Genomic DNA, 26,230 nt, shown 5'->3' with positions numbered 1-26,230 from the left:
CAGCACGCTTACACGGAACGTCTACGTTCCACAAACGTCTATACCAGCATATCTTTAGTGTTACCTGCAAAGTCTTTGACATTGACATTTGCACCTAGACGAATAAGCTCCTTCACTTGACTTATGTCTCCTCGTATAGCTGCCATGTGCAATGGAGTTTCTCCGCGCTCATTTCTTTTATTAACTTTGTCCTTTTGTCTTGTGGAAGATGTTGGAGTTTTTTTCTGAGTTGGTGTTGCTTGAGAAGGGTGATTTGGTGTAGAATCTGCAGACAAGTTTGCCACATTAATGTAAAAAAAAATAAAACATTTACACATCACAGGGGTTATCCAGAGTACATTAACATTTGCTTATAAATTCTATACATGCATTTAAACGTGCTTTCTAATTTAGTTGTATTTAGAATTTTGCTCCTAAACAGGAGATCATAATACGATCACGTGATCGCGCACACTTTGTAGTCTTCTGCTTCCTGATGGTGAACACACAGCTCCACACGTGACTTCTGGCTACTGCCTACTCCACTCCGTGTCTGCGTGTCATCCAACCGCTCATAAAAATGGGCTGGCGCTGCTACTAGTAGTTTCCTAAGCCAGCCCCTTCTAAGACCAAGCTCAATCAGGAACGAAGCATCAGGAGCTCAGTCTAGCAACGCGGAGTAGGGGCGGACCTATTCAGCAGGACGGGCAGAGGAATGTGATGGATGGAGAGATGCATGATGGGAGGAAAAAAAACAGCACTCAGTCCCACCTACAACCCAGAAGTCTCTCAGTGTTTGGGCCGCGATATCGTAGGTATGTGGTGAACAAAAAAATAAATCTATTTTTATGTAATAAGTATCTCTTACGATTAGTGAGCCATGTTTTATGCATTGGTGTTATTTTCTTTGGTACTTTGGATAATCCCTTTAATTTTATAGACCAGGCACACAAATTAAACCATCATTGCTACTGGAGGTCTAATATTTTTTAAAGTCAATTTTGGTATCATATCTGCCTACCCCTCTCACCACCCCTTTTGTTTCATTTAAATTCCAGTATCCAGTATTTGGTGTGTTATTGTATATTTAAAGAACCAGCTAGATGTGACATATAAGGCTATGTTCACACATAGAATATTTGCAGTGTATTACAGTAGCAGCAAAGTGGATGAGGTTTAACAATCTCATCCACATTATGTGTAGATCGGGAGAAAAAAAAAAAAAAAAGAAAAAGGAAGAAAAGACGGCACTTCTCTAAGGTAATATCGTTGGGACCACAGATTTTTGCATTGTGCTGGTTCACCGGCACAACTCAATTTTGTGCTGGAACTTTCTCTGCTAAAATTGGATCCACATTATGCAGACATTTCCGGTGCAGAAATTGTCCTGTGGTGCAGATATTTAAATCTGCAGAATGTCAATTTATGCTGCGAATTTGTTGCAGATTTTCTTCATTTAATTAAATGGGGAAGTAAAAATCCAAAACAAAAACGCCAAATGTTGCGTTTTGTTTTCTACAGAATAGCTTTACATCCACAGAAAAAATCGAAATAGAAAAAATAATGGTCAGTCACAGGCTGCAGTGGTCACATGTAACAAAGCATCATCCCGGGGGGCTGTCTGCACAAAGAACAGCCGGGGATCAGGGACGCAAGGGGAGGGAAGTATGCTTTTGTTTTTTTAATCCCCAATCCCCTCTGCTGTTGTCCGCAGCTGTAAATCTGGCCGAAATTCTGCACCAAATTAAAACACGATTTGGCGCCGATTTTTAGCCAGAATTAGCCATTACCCGGATCCTCACAACAAGTGCACGCGCGGTCAGCATGAGGTGATGCGGCCGATGCTGCACTAATGAGCGCAGACATTGAAGACAGAACATGGGAGTTTTGAAGTATGTCCACTATGTTCGGTCTTCAGTGCCGCCGCTCATTAGTGCGGCGGTGGTCAAATCACATAATGCTGACGGCGCGCACTTGTCAGAACTCAGGAGCGGGGCAATGGCTGTATCGCACATGTATCACACAGCCGCAGCCCCGCTCTTATACATTCATGTGTTACAATGCTAAGCTGTGCAGCCGCACAGCTTAGTATCAAAATACATGAAATTACGGTATCGAACCGTTTGAGGGTGCACAGTATCGATGCATCCCTAGTCGCTACTAATTTAACACTACGGGGCAGATCTACTAAGACTGGCATTTCATACACAAGTCTAAGATTGAAGCCCACAGGAGTAAGATGCAACAAATGTATTAAGAGCTGCACATCTCTTAATAAATTTGTTGCATCTTTTGATGTTTTAAAAAAAAATGCAGTCAGCGGCGTAAAACAGCAAAAAGTTGAAAATGATATAATACGCTATTGCAGTGAATTATGCCTGTCAGCTGACAGGCCTCCGATTAGGCTCTGCCCGTACTATACTTGTGCTGTACATTTATGGCACTTGGCGCCACACCATAAACGTAAGGGTATAAAGAGCTGCATGCCCTCAACTGTATGACAAAACACATACACACGATCAAACCGAACTGAAAGTCATCTTGCCTATAGCAACTATTCACACCTTTTAATTTTCCCAGAGCAGTTAATGAAAACAGAGCTCAGATTGTTGTAACATTCATTGTGTGTTTTAGACACTTTTTACTTCTATCATGCCAGTTTTAAAAACAGTCTAGAAAAAGTGGGCATGCTTAAAGGGGTTGTCAGAAGACAGAAAATGTTCCTAATTGGTTAGGATATGAAAAATGGAGACACTAACATACTTTCACTTTCGAAACTGCAAAGATGTCTAGATTTCCCGGTCCTATGATGTGGTCCCCGGAAGTGGCGCTTCTTGCCTTAGCTGTGATGTGCCGACACAGCTTCAGGATGCAGTGAGCTCCCCCTTCCCCTTTGTGTCTCGTGACATGATGAAGGGGCTGGCTGCCTGGCTCAGCTCATTAGACAAGCCAGCCCCTTCTCTGTCACAACTGATACACAGAAGCTTCCAATCTGCAGTTATTCCTTCTCCACCTGCTCTTCTTATCGGTTAGCTCCCCCCCTTGACTGTAAGCACAGAGCGATCTGTTTTCAATGTGAGCAGCCATTATTATTGTTGTGTGCAGCTCACACTGAAAGCAGAACGCTCTGTGCTGACAGTTAAGTGGGGGGGGGGAAGCTTACAGAAAATAAGGAGAGCAGGAGAAAAAGGAACAATAGCAGACTGGACATAATGCTACTGTGTATTAGATGTGACAGAGAAGAGGCTGACTTATCTAATGAACTGAGCCAGCTAGCCCCTTCATTACATCACAGACACAGAGAGAGGTGGATCCTGAAGCGGCGTCAGCACTTCACAGCTAAGGAGAGAAGCTCCACTTCCGGGACCACATCACAGGAAAACCTGGACATCCTTGCAGTTTCAAAAGTGAAAGTATATAACGTTTTCGGTCGTTGGACAACACCTTTAAGAGAAGCCATAACGTATGCCAAACTTACTGATGTATGCAATTTTTGCGGCAAAATATTGTTGTATAGGTCATGAGATGGCATAAGGAAAAAAAAAATTGAGTCTAAAATTCCTAGCGAGTCAAGACAAAATGTATTAGGCCATGTGACATTTTTATAAATCTGACACAATTTGCAATATGATTCCACACTATTGATAGATCACCTACTATCGTTTATGCGTCACCACCGAAGACTATGGAGTAGTATGAATAATAAACAAGCCTCATAATGGTTTAAACTAAAGCATTTATGTAGATTTATTCACAGGGGAAGACATGCAATCAATTATGCTGAGTAATACTAAAAGGTTAGCCTTTTTACCTGGGCTGTTGTCTCTGGCAGTCATCTGCATGAGGAGCGCCATCTGTTTACGCTCAGATAAGGGGTAACCAAAGAGTATATTGACAGGAGTAGATTTCTTGCTTCCAGGCTCTTTTTTATGCTTTTTTTTCTCCGGTCCTTCTTTCTCTGAAAAGAGCAGTAAAGTATCAGTTATAAACTTTCTCGCAAACCTGCAAAATCCTTATTTCTGTATTTTCAATATATGTAAGTCTTAACACTTTTTGAATAGCTTTACACATTAAAGTCAATGAATGTAAGGCCCCATCACATTTTTCCCCTACATTTAGCACGTTAGTTGGGAAAGCTTCCCACATACATATTAAACGTGTCCATAGGGCTCCATTAGCCCGACGGAGGCCTCCATCGGACTGGTATAAGTTAGTATACTACAAAAAAAAGGAAAACACTTATGGAATAATGTAATAGACTATACTGATAAATCCTGCAGAGTCAAGAAAATGTATATTTTTTTTTACAATGGGAGCCTGTGGGTGACCGATCCCACTGTATGGAATTTGTCACAGGCCTCCGTTAAACGTGTATGTCTGGAAACTCCAGTGATGCAACTCTCCATATATGGACATTTATCAATGGAGCTTCCCCGGATGAACACACTCCTTGCCTCTATCGCCAAACAGCCTCGGGGGCTCGAACGCCAAGGCTGTTGTGGGAGAACGGGATAGGCTTGAAGAACAAACTGCAGCCAGTAGTGCTGCAGGATGGCCAGGCTCAGCAGCAGAGTGCTCCGGGAGGAGGAGGCTTTACATCTGTGAATGCTCTATCGGGGACTCTAGGGAACTCCTGACATCACTGTCCACATATGGCCATTACATCAGAAACTCCCCATGGCCAGAGCATTAGGATTCAGAGAAGGGAAACTCAATCTTTATTTTCTGTCTGGAAACTCCAGCAGCTCATGGGGAGAAGGGCATGTAGAGTGGACGTATCCTACTCTATGCCTATACAGCGGGATATATGTTGTAGCTTTCCGTCTGAGAGGACTCCCGACGTTTACCTCTGACGAAAGGTCAAAGTGGAACATGAAGGGGGCTCAAGAGATGCCTGCAATGTCACTCTTCTACACGAAGAACAGATAAAGTACAAGTTCTGGGCTACACAACTGATTTTTAGCAACATAGTTGTACTGCTCAAAAAAATGAAGGGAACACTTAAAAAAGTACCTGTCACTTGCCCAAAAAACAAACAAACACTGCAGCTGACATCTTAGTTAGATTGCAGGCGTCTCAGATTCTGCCATTTTTTAAAATCTTTTTCTTCTAGCCCCCACGATATCTCAGCAAAGGGGGCTAGAAGAAAGAAATAAAAAGCGGCAGAATCTGTGAGGCGCCTGCAATCTAACTGCCAGCTGCAGTTTTTTGGGCAGGTGACAGGTTCTCTTTAAGCATCACAGTATTTCCCCAAGTCAATTAAACTTCAGGCTTATCAATCTGTCCAGTTAGGAAGCATAAGGGATTGTAAATCAATTTCACCTGCTTTGGTGTAATTGAAAGTGACAACAGGTGCATTGGAGAGGCATCAGCAAGACAACCCCTAAAAAGGAAATGGTTTTGAAGGTGGTGGGCATAGACCATTCCTCTCTCCTTACCTTTCCTGACTGATTCTGCTCTAGTTTTGCAAGTGTCCTTGTCACTACTGGTAGCATGAGGCAGTACCTGCAGCCCATTCAGGTTGCACATGTAGTCCAGCTCCTCCAGGATGGGCCATTACAGGAGGAGAGCCAGACAGGGCCTTATAAGGCCATCAACCAATCAGCTGGACCGGTATCTGCTCCTTTATACAAGGAACAGGATGAGTACTGCCGGAGCCCTACAAAATTACCTCCAGCGGGCTGCTGATGTGCATGTTTTTGACCGAACTGTCAGAAACAGTCTATGAGGGTGGCATGAGGGCCTGGGACCTGTGCTCACAGCTCAGCACTGTGCAGCTCAATTGGCATTCACCAGGGAACACCAGAATTGGCAGGTCTGCAATTGGCCCCGCCGTTCTCTTCATGATACCATTGACTGGATTCCACGTGCGTGAATCCAATTAAGAACCTCTGGTACATTATGATTCAGTGTAGTGAATGCGGTCAAGTCGCGCCACAGACTGTCCAGGAGCTCGCTGATGCCCCCATCAAGCCCTGTCATCCGGAGCATGCACAGACTTGTTCAGGAGTGCATACTGGCATGTGGGGGCCATACAAACTACTGTACACATTATGAGTTGCCATAAAGAAATTCTCGCAAATTGGATCCACCTGTGATTTCCATTTTATATTTTGATTTTAAGTGTGATTTGGAATCCAGCCCTCAATTGGTTGATGATTTAGTTTTCAATTTCCCGTTGAAACATTATTTTGTTCTCAACGAATTACACAATTTATGCCAGTAAAACTAATGAACTTGAATGTGTTGTTCATCGACATCCAGTTTGTGATTTAAAACATTAAAAGATGCAACAAATTTATTAAGAGGTGTGCTCCTCTTAATAAATTTGTTGCATCTTAGGCATCATGCACACGAACGTATTTTTGTCCTCCCGTAAATACTGGTGTAAATACGGGTCCTTGGTCACACGTACTCGACCCGTATTGCACCAGTATTTACGGACCCGCGCCCGTAAATACGGGTCCGGTGTCACCAGTATTCCACCCGTATTTACGGGCACGTTTTTGGCTGCAAAATTGCACTGCACTAATCTGCAGCCCTTTTCTCTATCAGTGCAGGATAGAGAGAAGGGACAGCCCTTACCGCAGTAAAAGTAAAAGAAATTCATACTTACCCGGCCGTTGTCTTGGTGACACGTCCCTCTCTTGACAACCAGTCCGACCTCCCTGGATGACGCGGCAGTCCATGTGACCGCTGCAGCCAGTGACACATGGGCTGTAACGTCATCCCAGGAGGCCGGAATGGAGGAAGAAGCAGGGAGTTCTGGGTAAGTATGAACGCCTTTTTTTTCTACAGGTTGATCTATATTGTGATCGGAAGTCACTGTCCAGGGTGCTGAAACAGTTACTGACGATCGTTTAACTCTTTCAGCACCCTGGACAGTGACTATACACTGACGTCGCCTAGCAACGCTCCCGTAATTACGGGTGCACACACGTAGTCACCCGTAATTACGGGAGCCCCATAGACGTCTATGGGCCTGCCCGTGCCGTAATTACGGCCTAAAATAGGACATGTTCTATATTTTTCAACGGCACGGGCACCTTCCTGTAAGCATACGGGGAGGTACCCGTGGCCAATAGAAGTCTATGGGCCCATAATTACGGGCGTTTTTACGTTCGTGTGCATGGGGCCTTACTCCTGTGGGCTTCAATCTTAGACTTGTGTATGAAATGCCAGTCTTAGTAGATCTGCCCCGTAGTGTTAAATTAGTAGCGACTAGGGATGCATGTATTATAGCAGCTATCAGTGCTGCAGGTCTAAAAGTAAAAAAAAGTAATAAAAATGTTTTAGAAAAAAGTGTAAAAACAAAAAATGCTTTTTTCCTATGAGAAGTCTTTTATTATAGAAAAAAATGAAACCGTTAAAAAAGTACACATATTTGGTATCACCGCGTTCGCAACGACCCAAACTATAACACTACAATTTTATATTTCCCGCACGGTGAACACCGCAAAAAAACAATTAAAAAACAATGCTAGCATCACTATTTTTTTGGTCATCACCCCTCCCAAAACATAGACTAAAAAGTGATCAAAAAGTTGCATGTACTCCCAAAACAGTACCAATAAAAACTACAACCCATCCCGCAAAAAACAAGCCCTTACACAGCTTTTATGACTGAAAAAAAAAAAAAAGTTATGGTTCTCAGAATATGGTGACACAAAACATAAAAAGAACTATATACATATGGTATCGCCGTAATCATATCGACCCGCAGAATAAAGTAAAATGTCATTTATAGTGCACGGTGAACACTGTAAAAAAGAAAAAAAAAAAAGGACGTAAAACATTGTCAAAATGTATGTATTTTTGTCACTTTGCTTGCCAAAAAATAGAATGAAGAGTGATGTACCCAAAAATTGTACCGATGAAAACTACAGGTTGTAACGGAACAAATAAGCCCTCGCACAGCTCCGGTGGAGAAAAAATAAAGTTCTGGCACTCAGAATATAGCGACAAGAAATTGTGTAGAGCGTTCCAAAAGCGGATAAGATTGGGCACCATTTATCAGTGCGACACCGACCACAGATCTATGAATTATTATTTATTTACCCCATTATTATGCCCTGATGTTCTCTGCCCAGATTACATATGCCCCCACATTATAAACTGAAAAACCAGCAATACTCCAAACAAAACTATTACTAAGCAAAATCTGTGCTCCAAAAGCAAAATGGCGCTCCCTCCCTTCTGAGCTCTGCCGTGGGTCCAAACAGCAGTTTATTACCACATATGGGGTATTGCCGTACTCGGAAGAAATTGCTTTACAAGTGTTTTTCTCCTTTGTTCCTTGTGAAATTGAAAAAAAATTTCTAAAAAATAGCTTTACAAGTTTCGGGGTGCTGTTTATTCTATATTCCTTGTAAAAAAAAAAAAAAAATTATATTTGTTCAGAAAAAAAAGTAGATTTTCATTTTCACAGACAAACTCCAATAAATATAGCAAAAGACCTGTCGGGTCAAGATGCTAACTATATCCATGGATAAATTCCTTGAGGGGTGTAGTTTCCAAAACCATGTCACTTTTGTTGAGTCTCCACTGTTTTGGCACCACAAGACCTCTTCAAACCTGACATGGTGCCTAAAATATATTCTTAAAAAAATTAAAATAAAAAAAAGGAGGCCCCAAAATCCTCTAGGTGCTCTCTTGCTTCTGTGGCCGCTGCTTCAGTCCATTACCACACTAGAGCCACATGTGGGATATTTCTAAAAACTGCAGAATCTGGGCAATAAATATTGAGTTGCGTTTCTCTGGTAAAACCTTGTGTTACAGAATTCTTTTTATTACAAATGAATTTAGGCAAAAAAAAATAAATTTGTAAATTTCACCTCTACTTTGAATTAATTCCTGTGAAATGCCTAAATGGTTAAAACACTTTCTGAATCGTTTTGAATACTTTGAGGGGTGCAGTTTTTAAAATGGGGTGATTTATGGGATCTATCTAGTACATAAGGCCCTCAAAGCCACTTCAGAACAGAACTGGTCCTTGAACAATAGAATTTTGAAATTTTCTTGAAAATGTCAGAAATTGCTGCTAAAGTTCTAAGGCTCTATTTCACACGACAGGATCCGAGTGTCGGCCGAAGTAAACGTCCGTTTTGGACCGTTTTTCTCACGTTCCGGGCCGTGTTGCCATTTTTAATGGACGATTTTGACCCGTTTTGCATCTGTTTTTTTCCCTCACCGTTTTAAAAATGGGATGAATTTCATTTGTAATTTTTTTGCCCCACACTGCCCTCTGTAGATACTGCCACAGCCCCCCTGTAGGTAGTGGCACACAGCCCCCCGTAGGCAGTAGCACACAGCCCCGCCATAGGCAATGCCACACAGCCCCCCCCCGTAGGCAATGCCACACAGCAGCCCCCCCGTAGGCAATGCCACACAGCAGCCCCCCCGTAGGTAATGCCACACGACCCCCCCCCCCCGTAGGTAATGCCACACGACCCTCCCCCTGTAGGTAATGCCACACGACCCTCCCCCCGTAGGTAATGCCACACGACCCTCCCCCCGTAGGTAATGCCACACAGCCCCCCCGTAGTGCCACACAGCCCCCTGTAGGTAATGCCACACAGCCCCCCCCATAGATGGCACCCCCCTACCTGTCTATGATAATGCCACCGTTCCAGGAGAAGTCCCTGACTTCAATGTCCATATATGGACAGTGAAGTCAGGGACTTCTCCTGGAGCGGAAACACCGGCCACATGGTCAGGGATTCCGCTTCAGAAGTCCCTGACTTCAGTGATGTCAAGCACTTCTGAAGCGGAATCCCCAATCCCTGGCCACAGCGTTGCCGAAGCTGTGGCCGGGGAATGGGGATTCCGCTCCCAAAGGTCTTAGCCCTTATTCACACGACAGGGTTTCCCGGCCGTGTGACGGCCGTTCATAAATCGGCCGTCACCCGGCTGCATTAGGAACAATAGACCCCTAACGTGGCTATTTACACGACCGATTTTATGACGGCCCGGGAAACCTGGCCGTCAAAAAATGGGACATGCCCTATTTTCAGCCGTTTACCCGGCCGCCCGGCTCCCATAGAAGTCTATGGGGCCGGGTAATACACGGCCATCACCGGAATGTGTCCCGAGTGATGGCAATGTATTCCGTCGCCCGCGCTCTCTCCTCCTCACAGTGCATGTGAGGAGGAGGAGGGTCTTTTTACGCTCCCTTTAGAAGTCGGAATCTCCAATCCCCTTCCAGGGATTGGGGATTCCGCTACAGGAGAAGTGAGTGACTACACAGTCCATATATGGACACAGCGACGTCACTCACTTCTGAAGCGGAATCCCTGACACCTTGGCCGGGGATTCCGCTACAGGAGGAGTGACTACGCTGTCCATATATGGACACAGCAACTTCACTCACTTCTGAAGCGGAAGCCCCGACACCTTGATCGGGGATTCCGCTACAGGAGCAGTGAGTGACTACGCTGTCCATATATGGACACAGCGACGTCACTCACTTCTGAAGCGGAATCCCCGACACCTTGGCCGGGGATTCCGCTACAGGAGAAGTGAGTGACTACGCTGTCCATATATGGACACAGCGACGTCACTCACTTCTGAAGCAGAATCCCCGACACCTTGATCGGGGATTCCGCTACAGGAGAAGTGAGTGACTACACAGTCCATATATGGACACAGTGACGTCACTCACTTCAGAAGCGGAATCCCCGACCCTGTGGCCGGGGAGTCCTCTCCAGGAGAAGTCAGTGACTAAACTGTCCATATATGGACATTTAAGTCGGTGACTTCTCCTGGAAGGGGGGGGGGGGGCATAGGTGCAACCTACAGGGGGCTGGGTGGCATTGCCAACAGGGGGCTGTGTGGCATTGCCTACAGGGGGCTGGGTGGCATTGCCAACAGGGGGCTGGGTGGCATTGCCAACAGGGGGCTGGGTGGCATTGCCAACAGGGGGCTGGGTGGCATTGCCTACAGGGGGCTGGGTGGCATTGCCTACAGGGGGCTGGGTGGCATTGCCTACAGGGGGCTGGGTGGCATTGCCTACAGGGAGCTGGGTGGCATTGCCTACAGGGGACAGGGTGGCATTACCTACAAGGGACAGGGTGGCATTACCTACAGGGGGCAGGGAGGCATCAAATTTAAATGAAATTCATCCGATTTTAAAACGGACAGGGAAAAAAACGTGTCAAAATCGGCCGTTAAACACGGCAACACGGCCCGGAATGGATGCAAACCGGCTGGGAAAAACGGCCCAAAACCGCCGATTTCATCGGCCGACACTCGGACTCTGTCGTGTGAATGAGGCGTTAGGTTTGTAATGTCCTAGAAAAATGAAATAATGTTCAAAAAACTATGCAAATATAAAGTGGCCATATGGGGGATGTTAATTAGCAACAATTTTATGTGATATTACTATCGGTTTTACAAGTAGATACATTTAAAATGAGAAAACATTAATGTTTGCAAATTTTCTTTACATTTTAGTGTTTTTCACAAATAAGCAATGAATTTATTGGCCACATTTTTCCACTAACAAAGTACAATATGTCAGAATCGCTCGGATAGGCAAAAGCATTCCAGAGTTATTACCACATAAAATGACACGTCAGATTTTAAAAAATGGGGCTGGTCCTCAAGGGCCAAAATGAGCTTGGTCCTGAAAGGGTTAAGAGTCTTGTTATGAGATATAACCCACTGAGTATTCCCATCTTATAAAGTGATGGCAGGTTGCTAGGATATACCATCACTTTAGGATTGGTAGGGTGGCCCCTTTGTTTCCTGAATAGCAGTGCCTCAGCAACCTGCTGTGCAAGGAACTGCAGCTCGGCCCCATTCCAGTGAAAGCTTGGTGCCCGGGAGCATCGCTGTGCAAAGACAAACACAGAATGGAATGCAGCGCTAAATCAGTGGTGCGGCTCCTTCATTCTTGGAATTGGTAATATAGGTCCCAGATGTAGGACACCTCCCCAATCAAAGTGATTATCACTCTATAAAATGGGAATTACCGTTTAAACTGCTAGCTTGTCTAGAATCTAGATACAATTTATATGAATTATGTCCTAAAATGCATAAAAGTTGCCAAGAAAAAAAAGGTTTTCTAAAAGAGCAGCAATGCTTATAATATATCCAGCTTTTCATTGAGGCCAGCATTCCTCACATTGCTACAGCCCTATGCTAGGGCTGCACGTCACAAGTGAATGAAAGTATTCCATAGTAAATAATGAAGGCCGCAAGCTACAAATCCACACTCATTGTGCACAAGTTAGGATATTGATGGCTAAACTTGCATTTTGGGCACAACTTACCATCAGTCAAATATTCTGCTAACTGCAGTCCAGCTGACATTTGCATCGGTATTGGGTTATCTAAAAAAATAATGGAAAAATACTCCATGTTTTCGAGGCAGATAAAAGGGTCAGACGGCTATTAGACAAAGCAGAGAGCCATTTGATTTATATAGACATCAAAACATTTCTCCTCTGAGCACGTAAAGAGAACCGGTCACCTGCCCAAAAAACTGCAGCGGAACTCTCTGTTAGATTGCAGGCGCCTCACAGATTCCGCCGCTTTTTATTTCTTTTTTTCTAGCCCCCACTTTTGCTGAGATATCGGTGCCATTAAGTTTTTGTGCCCAAGTGGGCGGGTAACACCTGTCACTCGATAAGGTAACCGCCCACTTGACAGTCAAAGGCCACATTTGCATATCAGACACCAGAACGAACGGCCCTGATATCTCAGCAACGGTGGGGGCTAGAACAAAAAAAATAAAAAGCATCAGAATCTGTGAGGCGCCTGCAATCTAACGGAGATGTGAACTGCAGTTTTCGGTCAGGTGACAGGTCCTCTAAGTGGCTGCTCTGCACAAATATTACCAGTGTGGTCATGATACCAGAATTTGGACTTCGATACCGATAGTTCGTGTAGTATTGTGATGCTTTTGGCAACAATAATATTTTTTTTTTTTAAAAGTCCTTCCATTATCTGATGTGAGGCACGAGGTATTATGAATTTTGAACCTCCATGTGCCTCACATTAATAGTAATTAACCTCATGTTCCTCAGTCATAATGGACAACATTGGGTTAATGTGTGAGATGTACATGATGGGGTTAATTACCATTAATGTGAGGCACATGGAGGTTCAAAATTCATAATACCTCGTACCTCACATTAATAAATGAAAGCAGATTATATTTTATTTTATAACAGCGTACACATCATAAAGGACGCTATAAATGTTATTACGGTCACGAGGATACCGAATATGTGTATATTAAGTATTGAGACTTATTTGAATGTTTATTGTAAAAAAAAAATTGTTTTTTTTATTTAACATGACTATTTATTTAAAACTTTGATGTACTGGCATATATCTATATACGGATAGTACACATGCAGTTGTTAGGACATACCTAAGTAATGCCCTAACAGGAAATATGATTAGACAGCTATGGGGTCCATTAATGGACCCTGGGCTGTCTGCCCATATATGGTATGTCCCTCGATCGCGTCACAGGGATTCCCCGTGACGCGATCCAAAGGGCATCCTTCTAATTTTCCCCTTGAATGCTGCGGTCAGCTTTGATCGCAGAATTCAGGGGAATAGCGGCAGAGATGAGGGGTTTCTCTAATCTCCACCGTTAGAGCGGGCTGTGGCAGTGTAATAATACAGCTCCTGACCATAAGTGTGCGCGGTCAGCATGAAGTGATGCGGCCGGCGTTGCACTAATGAGCGGCAGCGCAGACAGAACATGGGGGTGTTATGTAGTGCGCCCGCCATGTTCTGTCTTCAGTGCCCGCAATCATTAGTGCAGCGCTGGTCGCATCACCTCTTGCTGACCGCACGCGCACTTGTCAGGCTTTAGGAGCGGGCAATGGCTGTGTTACACAGCCATAGCCCCACTCCAACTATATTCATGTGTTACAATGCTAAGCTGTGCGGCCACACAGCTTAGTATCGAAATACATAAAATAACAGTATTTAACCATTTAAGATTGCACAGTATCGAAACAGTATTGAAGTTTCGATGCATCGTGCAACCCTAATTCCTACTAAAGACTACCTTACACAAAAACCAAGCACCCGGTCAGCTGATGTATGTAAAGATGATGAAATGTTAGTCTTCGGCCCCGTTCACATTCGATTTGTTGTGGAAACAATACTGTAAGTTCGCAACAAAGTTCAGTACAAAACAGGTGCATGGGATTCAGCAGATACCGGCATCTTCTTCTCCATGGGGGTTGGCTTGTGTAATAAATAGACTTCATAAATAGTATGAAAATTAAACTTCCCAAAGGCACTTTTGTTCCGTACTGCAAGCAGAAGTACTTTGGTGCATGGGCGATAAGAGGGCCCGATGTGACTATAAACAATGTCTTCATTCAATCACAATCAAGTTAGTGTCGCTTCAAGAAACTAGATCAGCTCATGAAATGTCATTTCTTGTCCCAACCTGTTTTTTTCTGATGCAAATAACTTGGCAAGAGACGGTTGAACAATATCTGACAAGTAAAAAGTCAGCTTGTGGAATGCAGCATGGGCAATGATGAGACACGTACATTCAACTACAACGGTGTTCTGACAGAACTGATAAAAAAATAATTTATATATATATATATATATATATATATATATATATATATATATATATATATACACACATACACAGTATTTTTCGGACTACATCTCATATTTTACTTCATATTTTAGTGCTAGGGTGACCAAAAGACAACGATTCTGGGGTTTTACATTTTTTTTTTTACGCCGTTCACAAAATTCATTGAACTTTTTTTTTTCTTTTTTACACATTTTATTCGTTCCCCTAGGGGACTTGAACCAGCGATCATTAGATCGCTGGTACAATACACTGCAATACATGGATGAGTTACGGAAACAGCGTAACTAGCTGAGCTGTTTCCGTAACTCCCATAGTAGTGAATGGCAGTTACAGAAGGAGCGTAGCATGCTACGCTGTTTCCGTAACTACTATTCAGTTCTATGGGAGTTACGGACACTGCGTTTCCGTAACTCATCCATGTTTTGCAGTGTATTGTACCAGCGATCCAATGATGATAGGGCTCAGTTTTTGAGCCAAATAAAGGGGGGGGGGGGGGGCGGTCGGCACAGACAGAAAAAGGAGATGCAGAGATGCAACAGTCTTTCTTTATACCGTTCTTTCGTTTTGGATCTACTTATAGCTTTGGCTCAAATAACAGAGCCAAAAACTGCATCAAAACGGGGTGTGTGATCCGGACTTTAAGACAGGAATAGAAAACAAAATCAAAAAGTAATCTCGCCCTGCAAAAAGAAAGCCTTCACACCACTGCATTGGCAATTTTTTTTTAAAGAAACTATGGGTCTCAGAATATGGAAACACAACACTTTAACAAATAGGTTTGTTTTATTTGTAAATTTAGTACATCAAAAAAAAAACAACTATATAAATTTACTAATCGCCATAATCGTAACTATAAGGCCCCATGCACACGACCGTATTTTAATCTTTCCGTAAATACGGCCCATATTGCATCCGTATTTGATCCATATATACGGGTCCGTAAAAAAAAAAAAAAAAAAAAAGAGAGGGAGGCTTCAGATGTCACCAACATGTTTGCCACACAAAAGGTGCACAAGAATGCGGTCTATCGCAGCCTTTCTCCTAAAGTTGAGAGGCCCTGCATAACCATTCCTCCGACCCTCCGAACCATAGGCCCAAAGGATCGAGGATAGCCCCTCGCCAAAGCTTAGGGAGACCCAACAACACTCCAAGGCTTCTACTTGGGCTGCCACCCCAGTGTCCACCTAGGAGCCTGCTTCAGGTTACACCTCCCCTCCAAAGAAGGGAGGACGGGTTGCAGGGGAAATCTGAGCCAGAATGCCACACATTTTCCCCCTAGACCTCAGAAGGGTCACAAAAGGGCGCTGGATCCCAAAAATCCCTGTGACAACTCGTGATGAGAACACAGTGAAAAACAAAATGAAATAAGTGGATGTGCGCGGTGATACAGCCTGGACATCCAGCAGGTATAAAAATTCCTCATCTCCCAGCCAAAAGGCCGGTAGAATAAAGGTGTGCGCTCAAATAGCGTGAAAGGCAAGTGCGTGCAAATGTGCCTTCACTCAGTGGGATCCCACCCCCAGTGAGTTAGGGCACCCCACGGTCACTAGCCCTGGGGCACTTAGCAACTCTGGCTTCCAAACTACCCGACCTCATGACCTTGATCTGGCGGTTGCCTAGTCACCTACAAAGGGTACCTTTAAACCAAATGCGTACACCAGAGCAATGACCGTGTGGTTCTGTGTCGCTCAGCTCGTCACCCCCCCCCCCAATGATGGCAGCTCCTCCACCGGCGGGGACAATTACTAACCTCGGATAAGAACAGATACTACACTTGATCTTAGCCAAATCGCAGAGAAGCGAGATTTCATAGTTAGGGTTGTTACTGTTAAATGTGGCCACTAGACGGCACACTCCCTGTATGCTAGCCAGAGAAGAATGTATGCTAGCTGCAGGACTACTTTGAGATCATTGAGATGCATACAGACATGTGAAGTCATTGTTTACGGGGAGGGTCAAGGAACACTCAGTGAAAGCTGCTCTTATAACCTATTAACCCTGTGCATTAATCCCATTTTTTCGATGGGTTGCAAGAGATCTACTAGAGAAAACATAAAAGCCCATGCAACTTCCAAGAAGAAGTGCTTCTCCGTCTACAGGGACTGTCTAATGTAAATGGTGTTCACAATACAACCGTATCAGACTTGGGTACTGTGGACCCCCCGGAGGAAATGATCGTAAAGTAAAGTACATAAAGGTTATTTAAGTAATAACCAAAAACCTGAGCTGAAAGTGATCGGATTAGTTTCAGAAATGGTTGTCTCAGGTCTTTGTTGTGACCGGGCTTTAAACCTAGGTCCACATAGGGATCCTCTGGCCCTCAAGTGGGTTATTCCACCCCTGAAGAACCAAAAGATCAGAATGTGAAAGCTCTCGGGTAGGTACAGTTATGTTGAGCTTTTGCATATAAGAATCATATGTACAAAACAAAAATAATTAATCAAATGTGATGTGGAAAAAATGCAATGTTCCCTACAGCAAGCCCTCCCCTCCCCCTACTATTGTCAGACTCAAATCTTGGGCAATAGAACAGTTTGCATCACTCATAGCAGAAATATGAGAAGTCTTAGAATGTTAAAAAGCAAATCCTTCCGGTTTAGACAAACATGTGGTAAAGCTTTATGTCCTAGGATTTAATTTTAAGAGGTCTTATTAAAAATATTAACATAAGATAAACTCCAACTTGGAAAATGTTGAATCAAATCATAAAAAAATTATATTCTTCCCAGCTCGGCGTGTTTTTTTTTTGCGGGAGGGAGAATGGTGGATTGAGACTGGCATAAATACAGCAATGGCGCTTTTGATCCCATAATTCCACCCAACTTATTCCTCACAACTACTAGCAAAGGATGCTGGTACTTGTAGGCAATGAAGCAGAGGTGCAAGTCACATGACTGCTTGTAAATCCTCCTATAGTCGGAGGTTATAAAGGATGCTGGTACTTGTAGGCAATGAAGCAGAGGTGCAAGTCACATGACTGCTTGTAAATCCTCCTATAGTCGGAGGTTATAATGGATGCTGGTACTTGTAGGCAATGAAGCAGAGGTGCAAGTCACATGACTGCTTGTAAACCCTCCTATAGTCGGAGGTTATAAAGGATGCTGGTACTTGTAGGCAATGAAGCAGAGGTGCAAGTCACATGACTGCTTGTAAATCCTCCTATAGTCGGAGGTTATACGTGCACGTTATGCTTATACTGTAGGGTTGTGGAAATCAAAATCCCCCTCTGCATTGTTTGTGTGAGTTTAGGCACGTTTTCTGTGATTTAGGTTTATTATTATTATTCACCACTGTGGGAAAGCCCCAAGTGCCCTGGTTATGAGACTGTAATTTAAACAAGGCCATCTATACGACACTTCTAAATGCTTGCACTACACGGCTCCAAGGATTAGCGATTGGGGTGCTTTGTATAACGCTGTACCAGCTGAAAAGCTCTGGTGGCCGACGCAAAGGGTACAGAACGTGCTCCACCGCCCTCACTCCCTGAAGTTCAGCACGATAACACTGGATGGACAATCATTCATGGAATTGTTCCCTGTTGCACCTTTCACCATCAATATCCAGGAAACACGGATTAGTAAAAAGTTTGAAGACAAAACATTGTTTTTATATAATCTATAAATTGTGCCCCCTCAAATACACCCTAGATGACCATGTACTCCACCTATGGAGAGGAGCATTATGTGCTTCTGTCTGTTCTCGGTTAGTGATCTCTTCATAATGCTCTTCCCAATGTCCTTTCCAGTGAGTTAGCATTCGATAGTTTAACCCCTTAAAAACACAGCAATTAAGATGTTTTTATTTATTTATTTATTTTTGTGGCGTTCACTGAGCAGGTTAAATAACATTGTATTGTAAAAGGTTTGGATTTTTACGGCTGTGGCGACACCAGTTACGTTAACTTTTTCTTTTTTTTTTGGGGTACAATGCTGAAAATGTTACACTTTCCATTAGTCGCCCTAAGGGATTTAAACCAGTGATCGTCAGATCACTGGTTCAATGCACTGCAATACAAATTTTTACAGGCTTAACCAGGCCTGGGGCCCTTCATTAGGCCACCGGGCTGCCATAACAATCTTCACCCCGCGATCACGGTGGGGCCGATGGGCAGTCGGAGGGGGCAACCCCGCTCTAACTGTTTAGATGCTATCGACCGTGGCATCTAAGTGGTTAAACGGACAGGAACAGAGCGATCTCTGTTCCTGGCCGTTAGTGCAGGGTGTCAGCTATAATACACAGCTGACACACGCAGAGTATAGCACAGGCTCAGCGCGTGAGCCCGCTCCATACTTCAACCCCTGCACCAGGATGTACGGGCACGTCCTGGTGTTAAGGGGTTAAACAAGAGCATGACAAAGGTGCGTTAATATTTGATTCAGAATAATTCCCCTTACAAGATCCAGCTATACCCAGGAGGGAAGAATAGACATGCCCTACTGCAGCCCATGCATCTGTATGATGTCTGCTGTGGAGGCATTAGCCCCCTTAACCTCTTGCCGCGCTGCTCCGCAATAGTACATCCTGCAGAGGGGTTAGTTCCCGCATCCAGACGTACTATTGCGGAGTAGTTCCCGGCGCACACTGTCCTAACGGACAGTGTCTGGGAACGGGGAGGTCAGCTGTCCCTGACAGCTGACACTCCAGCCTTGCCGGTCAGCGGACCATCGCCGCTGATTTCGGCAATTAACCCCATAAATGCGGTGACGGATTGCCGACGCCGCATTTAAGTGGTTTGAAGCACATCGGCAGCCGGTTCCGATGCTTGTCGTGGCAATCGGAGGTCAGACAATGACCTCCGGGTTGCCATGTACGGAAGCCTCGGAGGAGCAGCCTCCTGCGGGTCCTCAGAGTCTTCCTGTCAGTGTGACTGTCACGTCACAATGACAGTTAGAGTACATTACACTACGTGTGTAGTGTAATGTATTCCGGCAGCGATCAGAGCTGCAAGTCTAAGTGTCCCCTAGTGGGACAAGTGAAAAAAGTAAAAAAAAAAAGATAATAAAAATGTTTTAAAAAAAAGTGTAAAAATAAAAGTTATAAGTTCTATAAACAAACACTTCATTTTTTTCCTATAATAAGTTTTTCATTATAGGAAAAAAATGAACACGTTAAAAAAAGTACACATATTTGGTATCACCGCGTTCGTAACGACCCCAACTATAAAACTATAATGTTATTTTTCCCGCACAATGGACACCCCAAAAAAAAAAAAAATCAATAAAAAACTACACCAGAATCGCTATTTTTTGGTCACCACCCCTCCCAAAATAGAGAATAAAAAGTGATTAAAGAGTCGCATGTACCCGAAAATAATACCGATAAAAACTACAAACCGTCCCGCAAAAAACAAGCCCTTACATAGCTTTTTTGACTGAAAAATAAAAAAGTTACGGCTCTCAGAATATGGTGACAGAAAATAAATTATTTTATAAAAAAGAGATTTTATTGCGCAAACGCTGCAAAACATAAACAAAACCTATATACATATGGCATCGACGTAATCGTACCGACCCGCAGAATAAAATGGTCATTTATAGTGCCCGGTGAACGCCGCTAAAAATAAACTAAAAAACATTGTCAGAATTGCTTGTTTTTGGTCACCCGGCTTGCAAAAAACTTTAATAAAAAGTGATCAAAAAAAAAAAAAAAATCACATGTACCCCAAAATGGTACCAATGAAAAGTACAGATTGTCCCGCAACAAATAAGCCCTCACACAGCTCCGGTGGTGAAAAAATTAAAAAGTTCTGGCTCTCAGAATATGGCGATGCAAAATGTGCAGTGTATTCCAAAAGCGGGTAAGATCGGGCACCATTTATCAGTGCGACACCGGCCACATATCTATGAATTATTATTTATTTACCGCATTTTTATACTCTTATTATGCCCTGATGTACTCCGCACAGCCTACATGTGCCCCCACATTATAAACTGAAATACCAGCGAAACCCAAAACAGAGAAACTACCAAGCAAAATCTGCACTCCAAAAGCAAAATGGCGCTCCCTCCCTTCTGAGCCTTGCAGCGTCCCCAAACAGCAGTTTGCGCCCACATATATGGCATCGCCATACCCGGGAGAACCTGCTTAACGTTTTATGAGCTATTTGTCTTCAGTGGCACAAACTGGGCACAACATATTATGCACTAAAATGGCATACCAGTGGAAAATTGCAATAATCACACCATCCGCTGTGCATTAACCCCGTTGAGCACTATGACTTAATAGCACGTCATGGTGCAGGGGGTGATGTATGGAGCCGGCTCATGTGCTGAGCCCGCTCCATACGCTGCGGGCGTCGGCTGTGTATTACAGCTGACACCCAGGACTAACGGACAGGAACAGCGATCGTGCGGTTACAGAAGCCTGTAAGAATAACAATATACTGCAATACATTAGTATTGCAGCATATTGTACCCGCGATCCAATGATCACTGGTACAAGTCCCCTAAAGGGACTAATAAAATGTGTAGAAGAATTCAAGTTATTAGTAGTGAGAAAGAAAAAAGTTTAAAGTTAAAAAAAAACAAACCTTTTCCCATTTTTCTTCAAAAGTAATGTAAAAAAAATAAACAGAATTGATATCGCTACATCCGTAAAAGGACGAACTATTACAATATACCATTATTTAACTCGCACGGTGAACACCGTAAAAAACTTAAATAATTTAAACCGCCAAAATCGCTGTCGTTTTCATTTTTACCGCACGGCGAAAGCTGTAAAAACGAAAACCCCAAAAAAATGGAATCAGATTTTTTTCCTATATTACTATATTTTCCTATTTTTTTTCAGTTTCCCAGTACTTTTTATGGCACTTTAAATTGTATCAATAGAAACTACAATTCCTCCCGCAAGAAATAAGCCCTCACATCACTCTACTGACGGAAAAAGAAAAAAGTTATGGCTCTTGGAAGGCGGGTAGTGAAAAACGAAAATAAGAAAGCAAAAAATGGATCAGTCCTGAAAGGGTTAATTCATTTCTAATGAAAAAAAATGTATGACCCCATGTGGGGTATTTCCGTACCCGGGAGAAATTGATTTATAAAAATTGGTTGTTTATTTCTCCTTTATCCCTTGTGAAAATGAGAAAATGCAACATTTTAGTGGGAAAAAATTGTGATATTAATTTTCTCCGCCTAATTCTAACAAATTCTGCAAAAGACCTGTGGGGTCTAAATGCTCACTATATCCCTAGAAAAATTCCTTGAGGGGGGTTTCCAAAATGGGGTAACTTGGGGGGTTTCCACTGTTTTGGTCTCTCCAGGGCGTTGCAAAGGCGGCATGGCACCGAAAAACAATCCAGCAAAATCCGTGCTCCAAAATCCAAATGGCGCTACTTCCCTTCTGAGCGCTGCCATGGGTCCAATCAGCAGTTTATTACCACATATGGGATATTGCTGTAATCAGGAGAAAATGCTTTACAAATGTTGTGGTTATTTTTTTTCCTTTATTCCTTGTAAAAATTTAACATTTCTATGTTTTTTCAGAAAAAAAGGTTGATTTTCATTTTTACAGACTAATTCCAATATATTTAGCAAAAAACCTGTGGTCAAAATGCTAACTATACCCCTAGAAAAATTCCTTGATAGGTGTAGTTTCCAAAATGGGGTCACTTTTGGAGGGTTTCCCCTGTTTTGGTCCCTCCAGGGGGTTGCAAATGCGACATGGAACCGAAAACCAATCCAGCAAAATCCGTGCTCCAAAATCCAAATGGCGCTTCTTCCCTTCTGAGCCTTGCTGTGGGTCCAATCGACAGTTTATTACCACATATGGGATATTGCCGTAATCGGGAGACATTGCTTTACAAATGTTGGGGTGCATTTTCTTTATTATTTCTTGTAAATATTAAAAATTTCTATGTTTTTTCAGAAAAAAGTCGATTTTCATTTTTACAGACGAATTCTAATAAATTTAGCGAAAAACCTGTGCGGTCAAAATGCTAACTATACCCCTAGATAAATTCCTTGAGGGGTGTAGTTTCCAAAATGGGGTAACTTTTGGGGTGTTTCCACTGTTTTGGCACCACAAGACCTCTTCAAACCTGACAAGGTGCCTAAAATATATACTAAAAAAAAGGAGGCCCAAAATCCACTAGGTGCTCCTTTGCTTCTGAGGCCGCTGCTTCAGTCCATTATAACACTAGGGCCACATGTGGGATATTTCTAAAAACTGCAGAATCTGGGCAATAAATATTGAGTTGCGATTCTCTGGTAAAACCTTCTGTGTTACAAAAAAAAAATGTATTAGAAATTAATTTCTGCAAAAAAAATAAAATTTGGAAATTTCACCTCTACTTCGCTTTAATTCCTGTGAAACGCCTAAAGGGTTAAAACACTTTGTGAATGCTGATTCGAATACCTTGAGGGGTAAAGTTTTCAAAATGGGGTGACTTCTGGGGATTTTCTAATATATAAGGCCCTCAAAGACACCTCAGACTGAACTGGTCCCTGAAAAAATAGCCTTTTGAAATTTTCTTTAAAATAAGAGAAATTGCTGCTAAAGTTCTAAGCCTTGTAACGTCCTAGAAAAATAAAAAGGACGTTCAAAAAACGATGCAAACATAAAGTACACATATGGGGGATGTTAACTAGTAACTATTTTGTTTGGTATTACTATCTGTTTTAGAAGCAGATACATTTAAATTTAGAAAGATGCTAATTTTTGCTAAATTGTGGTGTTTTTCAGAAATAAATACCAAAATTATCGACAAAATTTTTTCACTAACAAAGTACAACATGTCACGAGAAAACAATCTCAGAATCGCTTGGATAGGTAAAAGCATTCCAACGTTATTACCACATAAAGTAACACGTCAGATTTGAAAAAAAATCGGCTGGGTCCTGAAGGGGTTAAGGACCATGCCACTTTTCACCTCAAGAACTAGAATTTTATTTTTTATTTTTTTTACTTTTCCTCCTTGCATCCAGGTGGTCATAACTTTTTACTCGAAGCAGCTGTATGAGGGTTTGCTTCTTTTACGAGATGAGGTTTACTTTATGGTGGCGTCAATTTTTGGTATACTTCCATTATCGTTTAATTTATAATAATTCTTATTTTGGCAAAAAATGCAGTCTATAGCGGGGGGGGGGGGGGGGATTTTTTACAGCACACACCGATTTTGATAAATTATACTATAAATGTATTGTGCAGGTCGTGATCACCCAAAATTTGTTTATATTATTTTGTGTTTTGGGACTTATATTTAATACATTTTATTACAAAAAATAAAAAATATTGTGCATTAGTATTTTATTTACAAAATTTTTGGACATTTTATTTATTTCATTCATTACGTTTTTTAATTTCTTTTAACTTTTATCCTATAGGGGGGATTTTTTTATTCGGACACTGTTTTTTTTTAACGATTATGTACTAGCATATATCTATTTGCCAGTACATTAGCCTGTGTACTGATTGTACACAAGCAGTTGTTCGGGCATACCCAAGTATGCCCTAACAGGAAATATGGTCAGACAGCCCTGGGGTCCTTCAATGGACCCTGGGCTGGCTGTCCATATAAAGGTATGGGAATAGATTGTGCCCCAGGGATTCCCTGTGATGCAATCGAAGGGCGGCCCCTCCTTACACTCTTAGAATGCAGGGATTTCATCTCCGCCATTAGATAAGGGCTGCGGCTGTGTAATACAGCCTGTGTCCCCCATCTGATCAACGGGCACATCAGCAGGATGCGGCAACGTCCTGCTGCTCATGATGGGCATACTTGTCATTAGTTGTCAACCAGTTAAATATCTGTTAGCATCAGAGTGCTACAAAAGGAATCTAAGCAATCCCCTAAAAGACAAGTCCCAAAGCCACATACGGACAGGACATAGCTAAAGCCAATATATGTTAAACATCTTAAAAGTAATGGTCTCATGAGTACAACCCCTTTCCAAACGAAGCCGGCGTGTCTGGCTTGTCTCACCCCTGTCGATCAGCTGTGATTAGCGGGGGAAGATATGGTCAGCCACAAATTTCCCTGCAGAGGCCGATGAATGGGAAGTGTAGCATTACATGCCAGTCATTAATGAACTCACCAGGTTCGCCAGAACCGCTGTTACAGAGCAGCTCTCCATTCTGGGAGGTAGAAAGGGATCCTACTCTATGACGTCCATATGTTCTAATAGGACATATGGAGAGGGGTTATCCCATCAGGAGGAAAATTGACAAAAGTGGTAATGTCCCCTATTGGCTTAACAGTCATGCATGCATGTATGTATATTTTCACAATCCTGTTTTATATTAAAAATAACAAAACGCTTTAAACAGAGGTACGAGTAGTGTAAGAATCACACACATTGTATAATATGCTTTTGTATGTCCCATTTTGAGGCTTTCAAAAGAATACAAATAACAGTTATACATTTGGTCACTTTACTAAGACATTGGGATACTTTTTAATCGGGATACCCCCTCCCACAAATCTCACCAGGTCAGTCAACGCTGCAAACAGAATAAAGTGTCCTTTCAATTCTTTTGCCCAAAGTGACAAAGGGAGAATCGAAGGGGGACTGGCAGGGCAGGACAGTTGCCAAGGCAAACACACGACCCCTGGAGAGTCTAGTGCATATTCTTGTCATCAGGACCTGTGCACAAGACTCACCCGGGTGTCATAAAGTGGCCTGGAAACTGAACTGCTTAGGGCATCACCCACCGCTTCGCTACCTGTCAGATTAGGTGAGAGAATTAAATTGGAGGGACACTTTAAACTCGCTCTAAAAGTGATCTATCTCCAAGAGAAAATAAAAATGTGCTTAGAGCATATGCACAATTTTACCTGTATATGTGCTGTACGGAGGAGTTAACCGCTCGCCCCAGTTTTCACTTGTGTGTCCTGCTTCAGAATCTACAGTTAAAAGGCACAGGAAAGAAGGAAACAAGTAAAGCAGAGGACAGCTTAATAGCACAAGTAGAAAAGAGTTGGACACCTGCCGTTTTAGCATCCTTAGGCTGGGTTCATATTGTGCGTTTTTGTTGTGTTTTTGAAACGTAGCCACAAAAAGAGACACACATTTGGTTAAACACGTGCATTTTTGTAAAATGTTTCAGAAGATCCGGTTTTCAATTACATGGTCATAGGCTTAGGGTACGAAAACACGGCGTAAACACTGCGTATTTTCCGCAACGGATTCATTGCGGAAAATCTGCAGCGTATTACAGTAGCAGCAGTGTGTGCGAGATTTCAACAAATCTCGTCCCCACACAGCGGAAAAGAGCCGCCGAAAAACCCAAATAAATGGACCTGCAGTGCGGTTTCTTCAGCCGCAGCATGTCAGTTAATGCTGCGAAATAGCAGCTCTTCGGTTGCGGGTTTTACCCCCATTTAAATCAATTGGGTGCTTAAACCCTCAACAAAGTAATGCGTGTTGCGACACTTGCGGCCGAATAACAGCGACTCCGACGCAAACGTCACAAAAAAAAAAAAGTTATACTTACCCAGAGTTGCCCGTTTCCTCTCCAGTCTAGCCTTCTGGTCGGACGTTTCATCCCATGTGACCGTTGTAGCTAATCACAGGCTGCAGCGGTCACATGACCTGCATCGTCATCCCAGGAGGCCGGACTACGCGCAGAGAAGAGTGAGGGGGTAAGTATGAATGATTTCTTTATTTTTTTTGGCGCTGCTTCACTCTTCAGAAGTTCCACCGGAAAAACGCACCACGAAGTGGTGCG

General features: G+C 42.9%; 1 protein-coding gene and 1 long non-coding RNA gene across 7 annotated transcripts in view; one reads left to right on the top strand and one right to left on the bottom strand.

Moving 5' to 3' along the window:
* The window catches only part of ANKRD12 (ankyrin repeat domain 12), a 123,713-nt gene that overhangs the window by 33,124 nt on the left and 64,359 nt on the right, over positions 1-26,230 (bottom strand). For 3 of the 6 annotated variants that reach the window (XM_075826419.1, XM_075826418.1, XM_075826424.1), the window contains exons 4-7: positions 25,338-25,406; positions 12,252-12,311; positions 3,791-3,937; positions 65-265 (exon numbers count right to left, since the gene is read on the bottom strand). In XM_075826419.1, coding sequence (XP_075682534.1) covers positions 65-265; positions 3,791-3,937; positions 12,252-12,311; positions 25,338-25,406 — 477 coding nt within the window. The remainder of the gene's footprint in view (positions 1-64; positions 266-3,790; positions 3,938-12,251; positions 12,312-25,337; positions 25,407-26,230) is intronic. The other 3 variants (XM_075826420.1, XM_075826421.1, XM_075826422.1) reach the window with 3 other exon arrangements.
* Positions 1-26,230, top strand: part of LOC142651556 (uncharacterized) — a 77,757-nt gene that overhangs the window by 30,353 nt on the left and 21,174 nt on the right. The gene's annotated exons all lie outside the window — the stretch shown is intronic.

This window comes from Rhinoderma darwinii, chromosome 5 (assembly GCF_050947455.1).
Source record: "Rhinoderma darwinii isolate aRhiDar2 chromosome 5, aRhiDar2.hap1, whole genome shotgun sequence".
NCBI classification, from domain to species: domain Eukaryota; kingdom Metazoa; phylum Chordata; class Amphibia; order Anura; family Rhinodermatidae; genus Rhinoderma; species Rhinoderma darwinii.
The sequence above is the reverse complement of the archived record's forward strand: the minus strand, read 5'-3'. Positions and strand labels throughout refer to the sequence as shown.